Raw genomic sequence first — 17,872 nt, forward strand, 5'->3', positions numbered from 1 at the left:
TTTCATGCCTTGTGCCCTGTTTTGGCTGGGATTGGCTCCAGCAGATCCCCGTGACCCTGTGTTTGGATTCAGCGGGTTGGAAAATGGATGGATTTACTTATATAAATCAATATGTTTCTTAAGGGGCTTAGTTTTAGTTAACTCAGAATCCTTGACAGTCAAATTTGGATTGGATAATGGATGGATGGATGAATTTATATATATACTTGCATCATTTAATTTCTTTTTTGACCAGGAGCATATCAGCATATATGGTTATACGCATTTATTTAAATTAAAAGTCTTGATTATTATTGTATTTTTTTCAAGAACACTGTAATAACCTAATATAAGGCATGTACAATTGAAGAAAGTAAACTTGTGGGTCATTTATTCTCACTCCTTAAAGAATACAAAATGAACTAAACACGAACGAGTTCAAAATTGAACCGGTGAACTATGAACGTGAATTGAACTGAATTTTCAGTGAGTTCTTGTGAGGTGTGAACTTGCACCACACTGCTAATGGGAATATTGATTGTTTTCAGATTGGTGAAAGCCCCGAGTCCAGCTGTTACAGTGTCATCAGTGGGAAAAAGCAAGCAAAGGGTGAAGACAGCAAGCCACCAAAAACCACAGTTCATTCTTCTAAAACAAGCCAGGAAATTGACGACCTTCTTGGTGACCTCAGCTCTGGCATGGAGAAGATGGGCGTCAAGACGACTGTGATAGGTGACTGTGCGGCTTGTGGAAAGTGCATCACGGGGAAGGTAGGTGGTAGCGCTGGCTGATGGATATGTCTGCCACTCCACTAAAGGAAAAAAAACAAGGGTCCTAGTGAACATCAGAAAAATAGGGGGTACAGTTCTTCAAAAGTTCTAAGCCTTGGCGTAAATTACTTTGAGTTTTATCATTTCAGAAAAGTGATTGAGCTGATTCCAGTAACTGTAGTTCAATAACCATAAGATACATTACTTGTAAATAAATCAAATGAATTATTAAGGAAAAGATCGAACAGCACGTGTCTAGAACAGGTGTGTTAGTGAACAGCCAACATGGGTTCAGATGAGGAAGGTCGTGTTTCACTAATATGTTGATGAAGAGCAACAAAGGCAGGCAATCAGAGAGGTGCCTATGATATTATTTATCTGGATCTCTTATCAGCAGGCTTTTCATAAAGTCGCACATGAGAGGTTAGTGATCAGACTCACTCTGTGTGACACACTAACAATGAGTACTTTCAGCCATCGAATCATTAAGCAGAAGTGTGTCAAGAAACGGCAATGTGTCTGCATAAGGCCTCACCAGGACTGGGACAGCCAAGGCACAACTTTTCTTTCGTTCAAATTTTTCTTGCTTTATAGTCATTCCAGTTTTTTTTTTTTATTTAATCATTTAAAGAGCTTTTGTAAAAAGACAAAATTAACTCTGGGCATAAATAAAGTTTGATTCACACATGTTATAAACAAAACCTTTTCGGGCTCCTCCTTAAATTAATCAGAAATTAATTATTTATTTAATGACAGAGTATTATTCATATTTATTCAATTGTATATTAACATGTTTTTAATTCATGCCTATTAGAAATATGATAATATAATGGAAATCTCTCTATTATATAGAAAAATCCTGAGACGAGACCAGATTATTTTGAAGAGATTTTTTTAAGTCCCGCGAGATGAGACTTTTGCCATAAGATTTTTTTCAAGTCACCGTTAACACCGTGCGTTCTTCCACCGGCTGAATTACTGATGAAAGAAGGATGTATCGTAATGTTATTGTGTAATTTATGTATGAGTGATGGGCTATGCAATGGTACAAGATCAGTTGAATTAAAAATTGGTCAAACAATTGTCAATCGGTTACACAACAAATTGGTTAAATGCGTACCAGTAGACTCTGCTGAAACAGTTGGTGGTGATCGTGCAGAAGAAGAAAACATCAACTTACAATATCATGACGAATATCTACAACCGTTAACGCTGTCGAGCGGCAGAAACGCAAAGTGGCTAGCGTGCAGCGCCGGCCCGGGAGTTGGCGAGCGAAGTCAGCAGGGGGCGAAGCTCCCTAGTATATAATTAAAATAATACACTAAGTGCAAGAATGTGACTCGCTCTCGGGTAATGACTCAGTTCATGAAATGAATGAGTGAGAATCTTGTGACTCGTTTGCAAATCCAATAATCTTCCACCTGAGTGTAAAGGAAGAGAGCAGCCCCAGCAGCACAGATATCAGGGTGGTCAAAACAAAAGGGACAAAAGAAAGTACACAATAAATACATACTAAATAATACATCAGCATAGCAATGTTAACCAAATGTAGATAATAACAAAAAACACATTGGTGTTGAGAAAGAACATTGAGACAGTTGTGGCAAGAAGAGATCCTTCAGTCCAATAAGCTCACCAGTGCTTTTCCTCTCGACTCTCCAAAATAAGATCAAGTCGGTCAAGTACTGAGAGAGTGTTACTTTACGGACCTCCAGACCTCAACTGGAGAGTAGGATTGATGAGCAATGTTGAGCTTATAAGTGTTCTTATTTCCTGGCTCAATGTGGATGAAACTCAGTGAAGGTGAAGGGGGAAGAATTATGGGTTGTTGATCATTTATTGTATACTTGTGGCTTGTTATTGGGAGAGAATTTGAGAAAAGTGAGGAGAAGAGTTAAAATCGATTCTATTAATGTGTGTTGTATTGCTGGATCTGTAGTTTGGGGCTCTCTGGCGCTCCTGTCTGGTCACATAGCATAAAAACAGCATGAGCTCCACATTTATAATCACGTCTCTATTTTTGTTTCAGGTGGTAACTGCTCTGGGGGTAACCTGGCACGCTGAGCATTTTGTGTGTGCCCACTGTGGAGTGGAGCTCTGCTCAAGGGGATTTTTCGAGCGGGATGGGAAAGCCTACTGTGACACCGATTACCACAACCTCTTCTCACCTCGGTGTGCCTACTGCAGTGGGCCCATTCTACAGGTGGGTTCTTGAATTGGTGTCTCTCCTCGGCTCTTAACTCGATTTTAAGTGCATTTCTGGGGTCTTTTTGCACTAGCTTTAACTACAAAGTGTCCACTACCTTTCAGTTCTCAAATTCAGTAAAAAGCCTTGCCATAGGATATGCCGTTAATGACGCTATATTAAATAAAGAAGAGTGGATCCATTTTATATCATTCATGTTCACCTAGTCATTGGCACTATTAGAGGAAATTTATTTTTTTCTGGCCATTGCAATACAACATTAGCTTCTCAGCAAATATGAAGAACTTGTCAGCAATCAAATGGCTGTTATGATTTACTACCAGAAGGAGAGGGGAAACCACTGTGACAACCCTGGCCACACTAAGAAAACATTTAATAAAAGGTGTTGTTAAGGGAAAAGCAAGAAACCACTAAATGAATTAGTAGAAACAAAGACAAGGAACGAGAGAAGAGGAAATTAACCAAACAAAATGCTAAAGTAATTCTGAATTAGAACATCTGTGTGGGGTTTTCTTCTGGTGCTCTAGTTTCCCTCCCCCATCCTTATTTTATGTCAACTGGTGACCCTAAACTGACACCATGTAGTCTCACAGTGCCAGACATGATTCGTTACTGAGAATACACGTGTGGGGACAACACTTTCAAAGGCCTTGCGAAGAGCGGCGAAATCTGGCGCTGAAAAGGCTACGCCCACAGAGTTTCTTCTTTAAACAACACCCCAGTTTCCTCCAGGCCATGCATTTTAAAGCTTTGGGGTTGGTTGCAGTGTCCCATTTCTTCTCATGCATTAGACAGCTATGTAAATACTGTAAATATGGAAAGACAGGGGGGAGAAAAAGAAATCAGAAAGGAAAACGTGGTGTTATCCATTGAGGAGCTCAGTAGCACAAGGTAACTGAAGCTAAATAATTAATTTGTACAGACACACATGTGTAGAACACTGCAGGTACTTGGCCCCACTCGTTTGATAAGTGCTTCTATCTACAAGGGTGGGCCATTTATATGGATACACCTTAATAAAATGGGAATGGTTGGTGATATTAACTTCCTGTTTGTGGCACATTAGTATATGTGAGGGGGGAAACTTTTCAAGATGGGTGATGACCATGGTGGCCATTTTGAAGTCGGCCATTTTTGATCCAACTTTTGTTTTATCAATAGGAAGAGGGTCATGTGACACATCAAACTTATTGGGAATTTCACAAGAAAAACAATGGTGTGCTTGCTTTATTCTTTCATGAGTTATTTACAAGTTTCTGACCACTTATAAAATGTGTTCAATGTGCTGTCCATTGTGTTGGATTGTCAATGCATCCCTCTTCTCCCACTCTTCACACACTGATAGCAACACCGCAGGAGAAATGCTAGCACAGGCTTCCAGTATCCGTTGTTTCAGGTGCTGCACATCTCGTATCTTCACAGCATAGACAATTGCCTTCAGATGACCCCAAAGATAAAAGTCTAAGGGGGTCAGATCAGGAGACCTTGGGGGCTATTCAACTGGCCCACGACGACCAATCCACTTTCCAGGAAACTGTTCATCTAGGAATGCTCGGACCTGACACCCATAATGTGGTGGTGCACCATCTTGCTGGAAAAACTCAGGGAACGTGCCAGCTTCAGTGCATAAAGAGGGAAACACATCATCATGTAGCAATTTCGCATATCCAGTGGCCTGATGAGGCAAACTTTTATGTGAATGGTGAAGTTAACAAAAAAAACCACCGCTATTGGTCTGACACTAACCCACATTGGATAGATCCCTCCAAGACTGTTGGAACAAAAAAATTGATGGTATGGTGTGGTATATGGGGTACAAAGATAGTGGGGTCATTCTTCATCAATGGAAACCTCAAGGCCACTGGATATGCAAAATTGCTACATGATGATGTGTTTCCCTCTTTATGCACTGAAGCTGGCACGTTCCCTAAAATGTGCTCATGGTTGTCTCCAGACAAATGTATTAAACATCTGGTTGTGCGAGACTAGGCACCATGTGGCTGTGGGAGAGAGTGTGTGTAATGGTGAATGGACGGGCACTCCATCCAATGTGGCTTCTTGGTCCTGCAGACAACACTGCTGTGATTGGCTCTGCCCCTTGTGATTCTGAATTGATTAATGAGGTTGGAGAATGTTATGTTGTGTAACTAAAAGCAGGTGATGCTCTTCGACACCTTGAAAGAGGTGAACTATGTGTTACCTGCAAATTTAATGTATTATCAAAGTCTGTTGATAGAATACCAATATTTATAAGGGATATTGGCCACTGTTAGTGCCTGTAGTTCATCTTCTCAATAAAATCCATTCCTCGATTATCCAGCCTTCTTAATCTAATCCAAGGAACCTGAGAGCACCTGGACAGGGTGCCAGTTCATCAGAGGGCCAACTCATGCATACACCTACACACTCACAGAAGGTCAATGCAGGATCACAAGTTAACCTGACTGGCGCATCACCGATGATGTGAAGAAAACAACTCATGCAGGTGGTGGATTGCCAGATGATCTAGAATCCATTGCATCATTACAGAGAGAGAGGACATACAGGCTTGTGCTGATTTGTGGCAGGTGAAATTTAATGTAAGTAACTGTAAATTATTAACACATAGGAATATACTAGGGATGTCTGAAGGTTGAATGTTTAAAGTACCCTTTATGTGAAGGATTTAGGAGTCGTAGTGGGCATATCACTGTCAAATGCCAGGCAGTGTTCAGAAGCCATTAAGAAGACTAACAGAGTGTCAGGTTATATAGCGCCCTGATGTGTGGAGTACAAGTCCAAGGAGGTGATGCTTAAACTTTATGACATCACAGGTGAGGGCACCTGGAGTATTGGGTGCAGTTTTGGTCTCCATATTAGAAAAAAAAAGACATAACAGCTCCAGAGAAAGTCCAGTGAAGAGCGACTAAGCTGATTCCAGGGCTACAGGGGATGAGTTATAAGGAAAGGGAGCTGAACCTTTTCAGTTTAAGCCAATGGAGATTAACTGGTGACATGACTGAAGTGTTTAAAATTATGAAAGAAATTAGAAGAGTTAGGTTGTTATGGTAAAATAAGTTCAACAAGAACATGGAGATAGAGATGAAAGCATGTTAAGGATAAATTTCACACAAAAGTCAGGAAGTTTTCCTTCACACACAGAACTATAGACACATGGATTAAGAGACCAAGTAGCCTGGTCGGAACATTTAAAACTCAGCTTGATGTTGTTTTGGAGAAATTATATGGACAGGATTGGCCATCTTTGTTAGGTTGAATGCCTTGTTCTTGTCAAAAGTTGTTCTAATATTTCTAAAGATAACAACCAGAAAATGGATTTCAGGATGCTGGATCCATGAGCCGGGGTGGCACAGTGGCACAGTGCCTCCCTGCCGGGTCCTCCCTGCATGGAGTTTGCCAGTTCTCCCCGGGTCTGCATGGGTTTCCTCCGGGTGCTCCGGTTTCCGGTTAGGTGCATTGGCGATCCTAAATTGTCCCGTGTGTGTGCTTGGTGTGTAGGTTTGTTTGTGTGTCCTGCGCTGGGCTGGCGCCCTGCCTGGGATTTGTTCCTGCCTTGCACCCTGTGTAGACTGGGATTGGTTCTAGCAGACCCCCGTGACCCTGTGTTAGGATATAGCAGGTTGGATAATGGATGGATGGATCCATGAGCCAGCCATTGCACCACTATGCCACCCCTCACTCAAATGTCAATAACTAATGAAATATCTTTTTGTCCTTCTTTTGCCAATGCTCACATCACTTTTCAAATAAAACTCAACATTCATTTGACGAGGACCATAACATCCACTGTTCACAACTCGGGTTCATTTATTGTCAAGCTACTACATCCCATGTTGGATTCTGTGGCTTTTGGACTGCCTCCCCCCTTTGTGGTTCTCTAATTTGATCACTTTGATTCCCCACAGAAAGTCCTGGCTGCTCTGAATAAGACGTGGCATCCGGAGCACTTCTTCTGCAGCGAGTGTGGCAGGGTGTTTGGTGATGATGGTAAAGTTGATCTTGATTCTTCTCCCAATTTTTGTTAACAGAAATGAAAAAAAAAGAAGGTGGCTATATGTTCTGGCTTTTAAAATTTTGAAACGAGGGTAGATCCTGTGCCAGTGCAGCAGATGCCACATGAAATGTCCAACAACTCTGACCAGGAGGAGACAAGGGGGTGCTTTTGAACATTTCACTGTCTAACTGGCTCTGGTTTTACAGATTGACTTTACAGTGTATATAGACAGCACTGTGGAAAAGTCTTCGACCAGCAGAGAAAAGTATTTGTAAAGCTAAGTTATTGGGGTGGTAAGCAGTTATTTGTTTCTGAAAGTACAATATAATGTCAGAATAAACAAAAAGTAACACTGATATAATAAATACTGCGTTCACATGCTCTCAGACATTCAAGTTTCTGAGTTGGAAATTCTGTGTGAACGCACTACAGAATCGGCGCTCCAGACAAATCTGGACAAAACAAAGCTACCTGAATTGATCGAGTTGTGACATAAGACTGAACTTTCACCTTAATCAATTATATAAAATAAAACACTGTTTTGTCATATAGGGTCCTACCTCACCCTATTTTCCCCTTTATACTCTTTACTGTGTAGATTTTAACAAAATGTCTTGAATCCCATACTTTTAGCCTTCATATGTGTCATCAGGTTTAATTTTTGGGGTTGTGTGTTTACTTCTAATTCAATGTAGTAAATTTAAAATTTTGAATCCATCATTAGGGTCACGTCTCATGTTCCCAGAGATGTAACCTATAAGATTACGACCACCGGTTCATCGATGCGATGGATAAAAGTTCAACTACGAGCTCATTTCTTTATCTAACCCATAATAATAATAATTCTTTGTATTTGCATAGCGCTTTTCTCACTACTCAAAGCGCTCAGCAATTGCAGCTTAAGGGCCTTGCTCAAGGACCCAACAGAGCAAAGTCCTTTTTTGGCGTTTACGGGATTTGAACCGGCAACCTTCCGATTGCCAGTGCAGATCATTCGCCTCAGAGCCTACAATGCATGGGTACAATACCTTAAAAAACAGCTCTAATTACTACTCTCTTCTTCACGTCTTTCTTGGTTTTGACTTCTTGCCTCGTTTCTGACTTCAATTCTTGCCTCTCTTCTGGATTTTGATTGCTTTTTAATTTCTATTTGTTTTGTTTTGCTTTTATGTATATCTCCTGGTTCTTCTTTGAAAAAGTTCACGTCTGTTCTGAGGCAGGACAGTACATTCCACTGCCTGTCATACTTAAAAAATGGGAGAGAGAGATTGAGTTACACTTTTAATTAATTACCTATTATAGATTAGGGGTGTAGCTAGGATTAGATTTTACAGTGGGCCTGAGTAAAAATGGGTCTCCTAGTTTTTAGCAGACCAAACAATACATCTATTCATACTGTGGTACATTCACATAAGTGAATTATTAGGATCATGCAAAAGTTGAGCAAAAATTATCAAGGCAATCAAATGTTATTTTGCCACACAAAATCAGTTCCTACCTGTCCGATAAGTTTTATGCCAGACACAGGCATCGGGACTTTAGATTGAACTGCTCGATGATTTTGTCACAGTCTAGATTTTCTGCAAGATCATGTTCAAATGATAAGATAGTTGCTGAGATGAACTTATGATATGTTTGATCTTAAACGCACCTTGATCCAATTTACGGATGAAAAAACTCTCTCGACACTGCAAGTTGTACTTGAAAGTGTGACCATCACTCGATTAGGGAACATATCCGCAGGGCAGCTGTCAAGCACCTCCAAAACAGAGGACAAGTTTTGTTGTCTTGTTTCCACTTTTCTGTTAATTTGTTGGAAAAGCCCTGTGTATTCTACAGGATGGTAGTGAGGCCAGCTATGTTATACGGGTTGGAGACGGTGACACCGACCAGAAAGCAGGAGACAGAGCTGGAGGTGGCAGAGTTAAAGATGTTGAGATTTACACTGGTTGTGATGAGGATGGATATGATTAGAAGTTAGTACATTAGAGGGTCAGCTCAAGTTGGACAGTTGGGAGAACAAAATAAGAGAGGCGAGATTGTGTTGGTTTGGACATGAGCAGAGGAGAGATGCTGGGTATATTGGCAGAATGATGCTAAGGATAAGGCTGCCAGGGAGAAGGAAAAGAGGAAGGCATAAGAGGAGGTTTATGGATGTGCTGAGAGAGGACATGCAGGTGATGAGGGTAACAGAACAAGATGACGAGGACAGAATGATATGGAAGAAGATGATCTGCTGTGGCGACCCCTAACAGAAGCAGCCAAAAGATGAAGAAGAAGATTCTGCATCCTGGATATTTATTAAATATAGCCGACATGGTAATTTCAGTAACTCATTTTTGCCAAAAGAGTTGAATAATGGGTGAGAGGCAGCAGCAGCACACATAATGCCATACGTGTCATCCTTAAAACCTGCTGTGCAGTTCCATAATCTATCAATCTAAAACGTCATTCCAAATTTGTCTGAGGTCTGCAATGCTTTTAACGCTAGATGACTTACCCAGTGTGGAAGTTAACAAAGTGTTTGTCAACTTCTTCTTACGTGAGAGAGTGACATCCCACTTATTAATCTTGTGTTTGTTCATTAACTCCTCTGTTAATGTTATCATTTCATCCAAATCGCCATTCGAATATTCTCTGAATTTGGCAAAACCCGCCTTGAGAGTCTCAATCAGATCGATACAGTCTAACACTGACAAGGCTGAAGTGAACTGATTGGCTGGGCCTATACAGTAGCCTGCTCATCCAGAAATGCCATTTTTTTGCATTTGGAGCAAAGTGATGCAAATTTAATATGTTTATTTAAAAAAAAAAAACGCTGTTTACTTCTAATTGTTTCTTTTTGGCTGACTAAGTAACAATTTGCTTTGAATGGTTCAACTAAAAATCCACATGAACGTAGTGCAGTGTGAAAGTAAAACATCACAACTTGGAGCTCCACATAGTCTGAGAGCATGTGAACACAGTAAAGAAGCTACAAGGGAGCCCCATGTTTTTTTTTTTTCTTGTTGAACAAGTTAGAATTTTGTGTGGTTTCCCTTACAGTGCATAACTGAATCCATTCACATTCCGACATTTTTCTTTTTTGTCCAGTCTTTCCTTTGATAAATTCATCTAAACTTCTTGTGGGATTTGCCATAACTATTTCCTTTGGTTTTGGCTGCTTTACAGGTAACTTTAAAGCAGTCTTAAAGAGAACCCCCTAAACCCCCCAAACACATTGTTAAGTCTTGTGGACAATCACAACTAATTCAAGTCAAAAATCAGTTTCCTGTTTGGTAGGCTGCCCTTGCCTGCCACTCCTTCCTCTTAAATGTTATCTTTAGATAGATAGATAGATAGATAGATAGATAGATAGATAGATAGATAGATAGATAGATAGATAGATAGATAGATAGATATTAATGTGTTGTGGAAACCGTACCCCCAGACACAGACAGACCAACACCAGGATGTCCAAAACACTCTTGTTTATTTATTTTTCCACTGCAACCACAATGCCTTCTCTCAGCAACTCTCTTTCCTTTCTTCTTCTTCTTTTTTCTTTCTTTCTTTCTTTCTTTCTCTTTCTCTCTCTCTCTCGACCTCCTTCCTCCTCCTCACAAGCTTCGTCTTCTTCCTCCCAACTCTGGCTCCTTGTCTGGAAGGAGGCAACCCCTTTTATCCTGACCCGGATGAGCCCCAGGTGCTCTCCTTGACGTCACTTCCTGGTGTGGCGGAAGTGTCAGGAAAGCACCTGGAAGCACTCCGGGTCTTCTTGGAATTATTTCCGGCAGCACTTCCTGGTGTGGCGGAAGTGCTGCCATCCAGGATTCTCCAACTGTCCGGGCGCCCCCTGGCGGTGGCCACGTCCTCTCACGGGCATCCCAGCTCCGTCTCTGTGGCCCCCAAATAGACCCGGGCCGCTGCCCTCTCGTGGCCGAGGAGAAGTATTGTCCTAGTTGGGGACTGTCCAGGTATCCCGGCTGGGCAGTGTCCCCGTACATCTGTGACACTGTGGTATAGTAGGCAGGATTAGATAGATAGATAGATAGATAGATAGATAGATAGATAGATAGATAGATAGATAGATAGATAGATAGATAGATAGATAGATAGATAGATAGATAGATAGATAGATAGATAGATAGATACTTTATTAATCCCAAGGGGAAATTCACATAATCCAGCAGCCTATTGATAAAAACAATATTAAAGAATGATAACAATGCAGGTATAACAGACAATAACTTAGTATAATGTTAGTGTTTACCCAAGGGGTGGAACTGAAGAGTTGCCTTGTGTGGGGTCTCCTCAGTCTGTCGCTGAAGCTACTCCTCTGTCTGGAGATTATCCTGTTCAGTGGATGCAGTGGATTCTCCATGATTGACAGGAGCCTGCTCAGCGCCCGTCGCTCTGCCACAGATGTCAAACTGTCCAACTCCGTGCCTACAATAGAGCCTGCCTACCTCACCAGTTTGTCAGCAGTGAGACATCGCACCACATCTTACTGACTCAGAGTTCCTCAGGTTCATGGGCAGCCCCTCTGAATACGTGGACATGAAACGTAGAGGAATGATGCCCTGGGTGATTTGGTACTGATGACATTTGGGGGCTTCTTTATGATTGCACAAGGCATTGGTTAGAATGGCAAGAGAGAGAGAGAGATTAGATGGGAGAGACCACCATTTAATGTGACAGCTTTGCTTGTGCAGCTATAAGTCATCTGGAAGAGGTAATTCCCACTAGCTCATCTGGAAAAGCTGCCGCTTACTTAGTCGGAGGCCTCATATCTGGAATGAGCCTATTCATGTGAAACAGATAGGGCCGGTTTATTGAATGATTTTTATTGATGACATTTGGCGTCTCCTATGGGATAGCTCAGGGTAGAGGCAGGTGCTGAGAGAGAGACTGTGGAATATGAAAGCCTCGCATTTCTAGTATTGAGTCACTTTGGGGTGGTGATTTCTTTCAACTCAGCTGGAAAAGCTGCCATTGGAGGCTTCATATTCATGGCCATCCTCTCTATGTGAAATATGAACTGGAGAGTAATGGAGCTTTGAGCAATTTCTTACCAGTGGCACCCGTATTTTTTGTGTTTTTTGCCCCTACTCCTCCACTATGGGGAATGAAGCCCAGTCAATCCCTGTTCTAGAGAATGGCTTCTCGTTAAGGGAGAATAGAACTTACAAGAAAGAAGGTCTCTGAAGACGAGGCCCCAGACAGGAGTATAAGGCTCAAAAGAGAGGGAGTGCTTGCATTGTAAAAATGAACCCCCATGTGCCACAGGTGTATAGATTTCACCAGGGAAATGTAACTAAACTAAACTGTCTAGGGTGACAGAATTTGTTGGTTTTGTGGCTTGTGTTACCAGCTACCACCAATTTTTAATGCTTCTTCTTTTCAGGATTTCATGAGAAGGATGGGAAACCGTACTGTAAGCCTGACTTTTACCGTCTCTATGCACCAAAGTGTTCTGGGTGTGGTGAGCCAGTGAGAGAGAATTACTTATCGGCTGCAGGCGGCCAGTGGCACCCCGATTGCTTTGTGTGTGCGGTAAGAGCTGTGATTCTATGTATTTTCTTTTACTAAATCAAGTGATGGACATCCTAAAACAATGATATATTCCAGTAAATGTCTCATATAAGGAGAAAAGATATCCTTTATTCCCTGACTCTCCCACATGAAGTCCTCAGTTTAAGCTTCTAAAGCTATTCCTAAATAACCCGTCTTTACTTCACTCCAACAAATTTCTTATTGATTTACAGAAACCTATGCAGGCATTATACTGTGCCCACTGGTGTACATAGATCTTCACTAGCAGTACATTGGTGTGCTATGTTTCAGTACCAGCCACCCTGGTTTCATTCTAAACCGACACAAGATGTCCAGCGATTGTGAAACTCATGCTTATGTCGAGGTGCGCGTTGGTAAGACAGCTCACTTTAGAGGAGTCCGCACCTAATGAAAGACACTCCTCAGACACCATGTGTTAAATACAAGAAAGGGTCCTAGAGGGTGAGAGACAAATGATTAGAAATGTGTTTATACTCCAGTACACCAGCAGAGCCCAAAATCAGATAAAATAAAAAAGCAACAATTTATATAGCTCACTTTGCAGGGTTCTGGTGTATTTATTATCTAAATCCAATACATTGATTAGGCAACAACCTCCACCTTCATTTTCTTTAGAAACGGATTAAACTGACTGAACTGATTGAGTCTTATTTAAAAGAGAGTTTTCACACCTACTTATTCAAAATCACTTTCATAGAGTAGTTGAGTCTGTGTGATATGATATGATATGATGCTCTCAAACCTACTTAACTTCAGAGTTGAAGGTGTTATGACCTATAGGTCATCTATACTAATAAAAGGCAAAGCCCTCACTGACTGACTTACTGACTGACTCCCTCACTCACTCACTTATCACTAATTCTCCAACTTCCCGTGTAGGTAGAAGGCTGAAATTTGGCAGGCTCATTCCTTACAGCTTACTTATGAAAGTTGGGCAGGTTTCATTTCGAAATTCTATGCGTAACAGTCATAACTGAATCCTACTTATGTACATATATACGTCCATAGCCTGCAACTCGGTCGCCGTGTGAGGCGGAGTTGCGTCCCCTATCACCACGCCTCTCAAGTACTTGGCTGCCTGCCTATATAAGGCCGTCCATCAGCAGCAATCCAAGCTGTGAGAAAACAGTAAAAAGGAGGCGTTTCAGACGTCGTGGTACATTTTCTGATGCAGCTAGACGGAAACAACATTGTGACGCTACCACCAAAAACTCGCAGAAAAATCCATAAGTTAATAGACACGCTGTCGCTAAATACTCGCAGGCAAATCCACAAGTTCATAGAGACGCTGCTGCTAAATACTCGCAGAAAAATCCACAAGTTAACAGAGACGCTGCCGCTAAATACTCGCAGGCATTTCTACAAGTTCATAGACACACTGCCGCTAAATAATCACAGGCAAATCCACAAGTTAATACCGGGAATGCCTGTTAAATATCTTAGATTCACGAGTAGCGATTTGGGTGATGAGATGTCTTATCGGGGTGATTATCATCGATCAAAGAACTGTCACTTACCGAGTGGTTTCCATGCCTGGAGATGCCGTCTGCCTTTTCCATTCTCTGTGTTACATATTGCACAGCCATATCAGGCTCAATCTTGATATCCAGAGGAACATTGTGTCTTATGTATTGAATGACTGGGACAGGTTCAAGGTGTGGACTGATGATTGTACAGGAGATAATTATACTACACAGGAGCACTAGAAGAGTGAAATGCTTAAGCCCTTCACCTATGGATCTGCATGGGAGTTGATGGCTGCCGCTGAATTGTTCAGTTGTCGCTTTCAAGTGTTCCGAAATGGCCAAATATTTTACACCTTTCGGCAACCGCCAATGCCTCTTAAACATCTTAGATTCACAGGTGACGATTTCAGTAGTGGACACTTTGATGTTTATGAATGTTTAAACTCTCAAAAGCTGGATGCGAAGTTTTCGATGAAGCCGCTTGTATGCTTACAACGCTTGACAGATGCCGAATGTCTCTTCAACACAAGTCCTACAAATACTAACGTAATTGAAACAAACCATGAAACTCAAACCAATAATGACAGCAGCAATGCAAGCTGTGAGAAAACAGTAAAAAGGAGGCGTGTCAGACATCGTGGTACATTTTCTGATGCAGCTAGACGAAAACAACTCTGTGACGCTGCCGCCAAATACTTGCAGAAAAATCCACAAGTTAATAGACATGCTGTCGCTAAATACTCGCAGGCAAATCCACAACTTAATAGAGACGCTGCCGCTAAATACTCGTAGAAAAATCCACAAGTTAAAAGAGACGCTGCCACTAAATACTTGCAGGCAATTCCACAAGTTCATAGACACGTTGCTGCTAAATATTCGCAGGCAGATCCACAAGTTAATACCGGGAATGCCTGTTAAACATCTTAGATTCACGAGTAGCGATTTGGATAGTGAACACATCGATGAATGAAACCTGTTATCTTTACAACGGTTGACAAACACGGAATGTAACTTGAACACAACACATCCTCCAAATACGAACCTGATTGAAAGAAATAATGATAATCAAATCCTTGATGACACCATCACTCATAACAGTCACAAAACAATTACATTGACAATCATGTTACGTTATTTTTAAAATGTTTCCTTTTCTTTTTCATAACTTCTTTAACACACTACTTCTCCGCTGCGATGGTATTTTGCTAGTATATTATATAACAAACCTGCTTAATCCATCTCAGAGTTTTAGGAACACAAGATCTAGGTGATATGATATTATATGCTATGCTATGCTGTGATATATGATATGATATCATATGATATGATATATGAGACTACATTTTAAAACCTGCTTAATCTACAGTATATCAGGGTTGTAGGAAGACAACACTTAAGTGATATGATATGATATGCTGTAATGAGACAAAATATTTTGAAAGCCACTTATTCCAGTTCAGGGTAACAGTTAGACAGAGCTGAAATTAGATATATGATATGATATTAAATTTTAAAACCTGATTAATCTACATCAGGGTGTTACAGTGACAACACTTAACAGCAGGTGATATACTAAGTGATATATGATATAATATTTTATGATATGAGATGACATGATATGATGAAGGGTGGCACTGGGGCGCAGTGGGTAGCACTGCTGCCTTGCAGTTAGGAGACCTGGGTTTGCTTCCCGGGTCCTCCCTGTGTAGAGTTTGCATGTTCTCCCCGTGTTTGCGTGGGTTTCTTCCGGGTGCTCCAGTTTCCTCCCACAGTCCAAAGACATGCAGGTTAGGTGCATTGGCGACTCTAAATTGTCCCTAGTGTGTGCTTGGTGTGTGTGTGCCCTGCGGTGGGCTGGCTACCTGCCCGGGGTTTGTTTCCTGCCTTGCGCCCTGTGTTGGCTGAGCTTGGCTCCAGCAGACCCCCATGACCCTGTAGTTAAGATATAGTGGGTTGCATAATAGATAGATGGATATGATATTGTCAAACCTTTTTAATTTCAGGGTTGTAGGTGATAGACCTATGAGATATGACATGACCTAAGTGATATTATATGATATGACAAACTGCTGAGTTGTAGGAACACAAGATGAAGGTGATATGATATTTGATACGATATGATATGATATGATATTATACGATACGATATGATACGATACAATATGATATGATATATGACAAATCTCCTCAATCCAATTAAGGAAAGATGATGCCAGTCTAACACAGTGCACACTTACACTCACACACACACACATCCAAGCAGGCCATCTTTGGGAGAATGCGTAAACATCACATAGTGAAGACCAGGCCTTGGTTTGAATCCTGTCTCCTGGACAGCTGAGGTTCGAGCTCTAGCCACTGCACCGCCATGCCACCCAAATGAAATACTGGATGTACTTGGGTGAAAATGTGATTGCATTGTCTTTGATGTTTCCATCCTTCTTTGTCTTTATTTTTCCCCCAGATTCCATTTGGGCCCCTTACCGATTGTCTGTTGTTTCTTTTTTGCAGGACTGCATGTCACCATTCTTAGATGGCTGTTTCTTTGAGCTAGATGGGAGACCTTACTGCCAAATCCATTACCATGCTCGCCAAGGTACCCTCTGTGGGGGGTGTCAGGCTCCAATCTTGGGTCGCTGTGTGTCTGCCATGGGTCGTAAATTCCACCCAGAGCATTTTGTCTGTGCCTTCTGCTTGCATCAGCTGAGACAAGGAGTTTTCAAGGAGAACAACGAGAAGCCGTACTGCACCAAGTGCCATGACAAGCTCTTTCTTTGAGTCAGTGAACAATCGTACAAAGTCATCAAGCAGTCTAAAGTGATACAAATGAAGACAACACATGAAAACAAGGTGGACGACAAGAAGATTCACCACATATGTGTTTTGTCCAATATGAGATACAAGAAGGTCATTTCTGGCGATAGTTCCAGTGTGCTTCCATTTCAATGTATAAATCTTACGTTTGTGGTAAACACATCAGGGCAGATCTCTGACATACCCACTTGCACATTTCACTGTTTACTTAGAAATAAAAATCATTATGAAAGTTTAGTTTTATTAAGAGAAATATCCTGAGGTAAACTTGTCTTCTACACAAATCTGTTTGCCCATCTTAAGGGTCACCTCTGACTGGATAAACACATGAAGATAAAAGCCCAAAATTAATTTTCTTGCATAATTTTCCCCCAGTAACATAACACTTTGTATCACCGACTGATTCATTCAACATGCAGGCTTTACAAACACATTTAATATCATTGACCAACAGCATTGTGCTTTTCTGTTAAGACCTGCTATGGTACATCAAATAAAATATGTATTAAAGAAATATTGTTCAGTTCCTAATTACTACAGCCTACCACTTCCCGTTCATAGAAAGAATGGTAAATCTCCCAAATGGCACTCACTGGTTCCTGTTCTTACTGGCCTTCTGTGTTTTCACAGCAGTTGAGAGGCAAGTTAAGACCATTAGAATGACTTTGATGAGAACAGGCTATTCAGACCAACAAAGCTCAGCAATTCCCGACAATTCTATTCATGTAATGTTTCCAAACAATACCAAGTCAAGTTTTGAAAGACCCTACGGTGTAATTGTCTACCACACTACTTGGCGATTTATTCCATGTGTCTGTGGTCCTTAAATGCCACACCTCTACATTTTAACCAATCACAGCAGTTTTTCGGCAGAGTAGATACCACCATCTAGCCCCCTTAAAACATGTCTTCTGTACATGATATTCATTAGGATGGTGTAGTAATATGATAAAATATATGCACTTACTTAATACAAGTTAAAACTAGTAATGATAGAATCACACAAACTGACAGATCAGCTAGCCTGGGGATTACAGGTGGGCTGAGATGAACGGCCATTAATATTGCCTGCAGTGGAAAGAATAGG

The 17,872-nt window shown here is 41.2% G+C and overlaps 1 protein-coding gene across 1 annotated transcript in view; it reads left to right on the forward strand.

The window, feature by feature from the left end:
* lpxn (leupaxin) overlaps positions 1-17,299 on the forward strand; it is a 55,976-nt gene extending 38,677 nt beyond the window's left edge. The window contains exons 5-9 of the mRNA XM_039767747.1: positions 528-749; positions 2,779-2,952; positions 6,861-6,942; positions 12,336-12,484; positions 16,483-17,299. Coding sequence (XP_039623681.1) covers positions 528-749; positions 2,779-2,952; positions 6,861-6,942; positions 12,336-12,484; positions 16,483-16,749 — 894 coding nt within the window. The 3' untranslated portion in view covers positions 16,750-17,299. The remainder of the gene's footprint in view (positions 1-527; positions 750-2,778; positions 2,953-6,860; positions 6,943-12,335; positions 12,485-16,482) is intronic.
* The last annotated feature ends 573 nt before the right edge of the window (positions 17,300-17,872 follow it).

Source organism: Polypterus senegalus, chromosome 10 (assembly GCF_016835505.1).
Source record: "Polypterus senegalus isolate Bchr_013 chromosome 10, ASM1683550v1, whole genome shotgun sequence".
NCBI lineage: Eukaryota > Metazoa > Chordata > Cladistia > Polypteriformes > Polypteridae > Polypterus > Polypterus senegalus.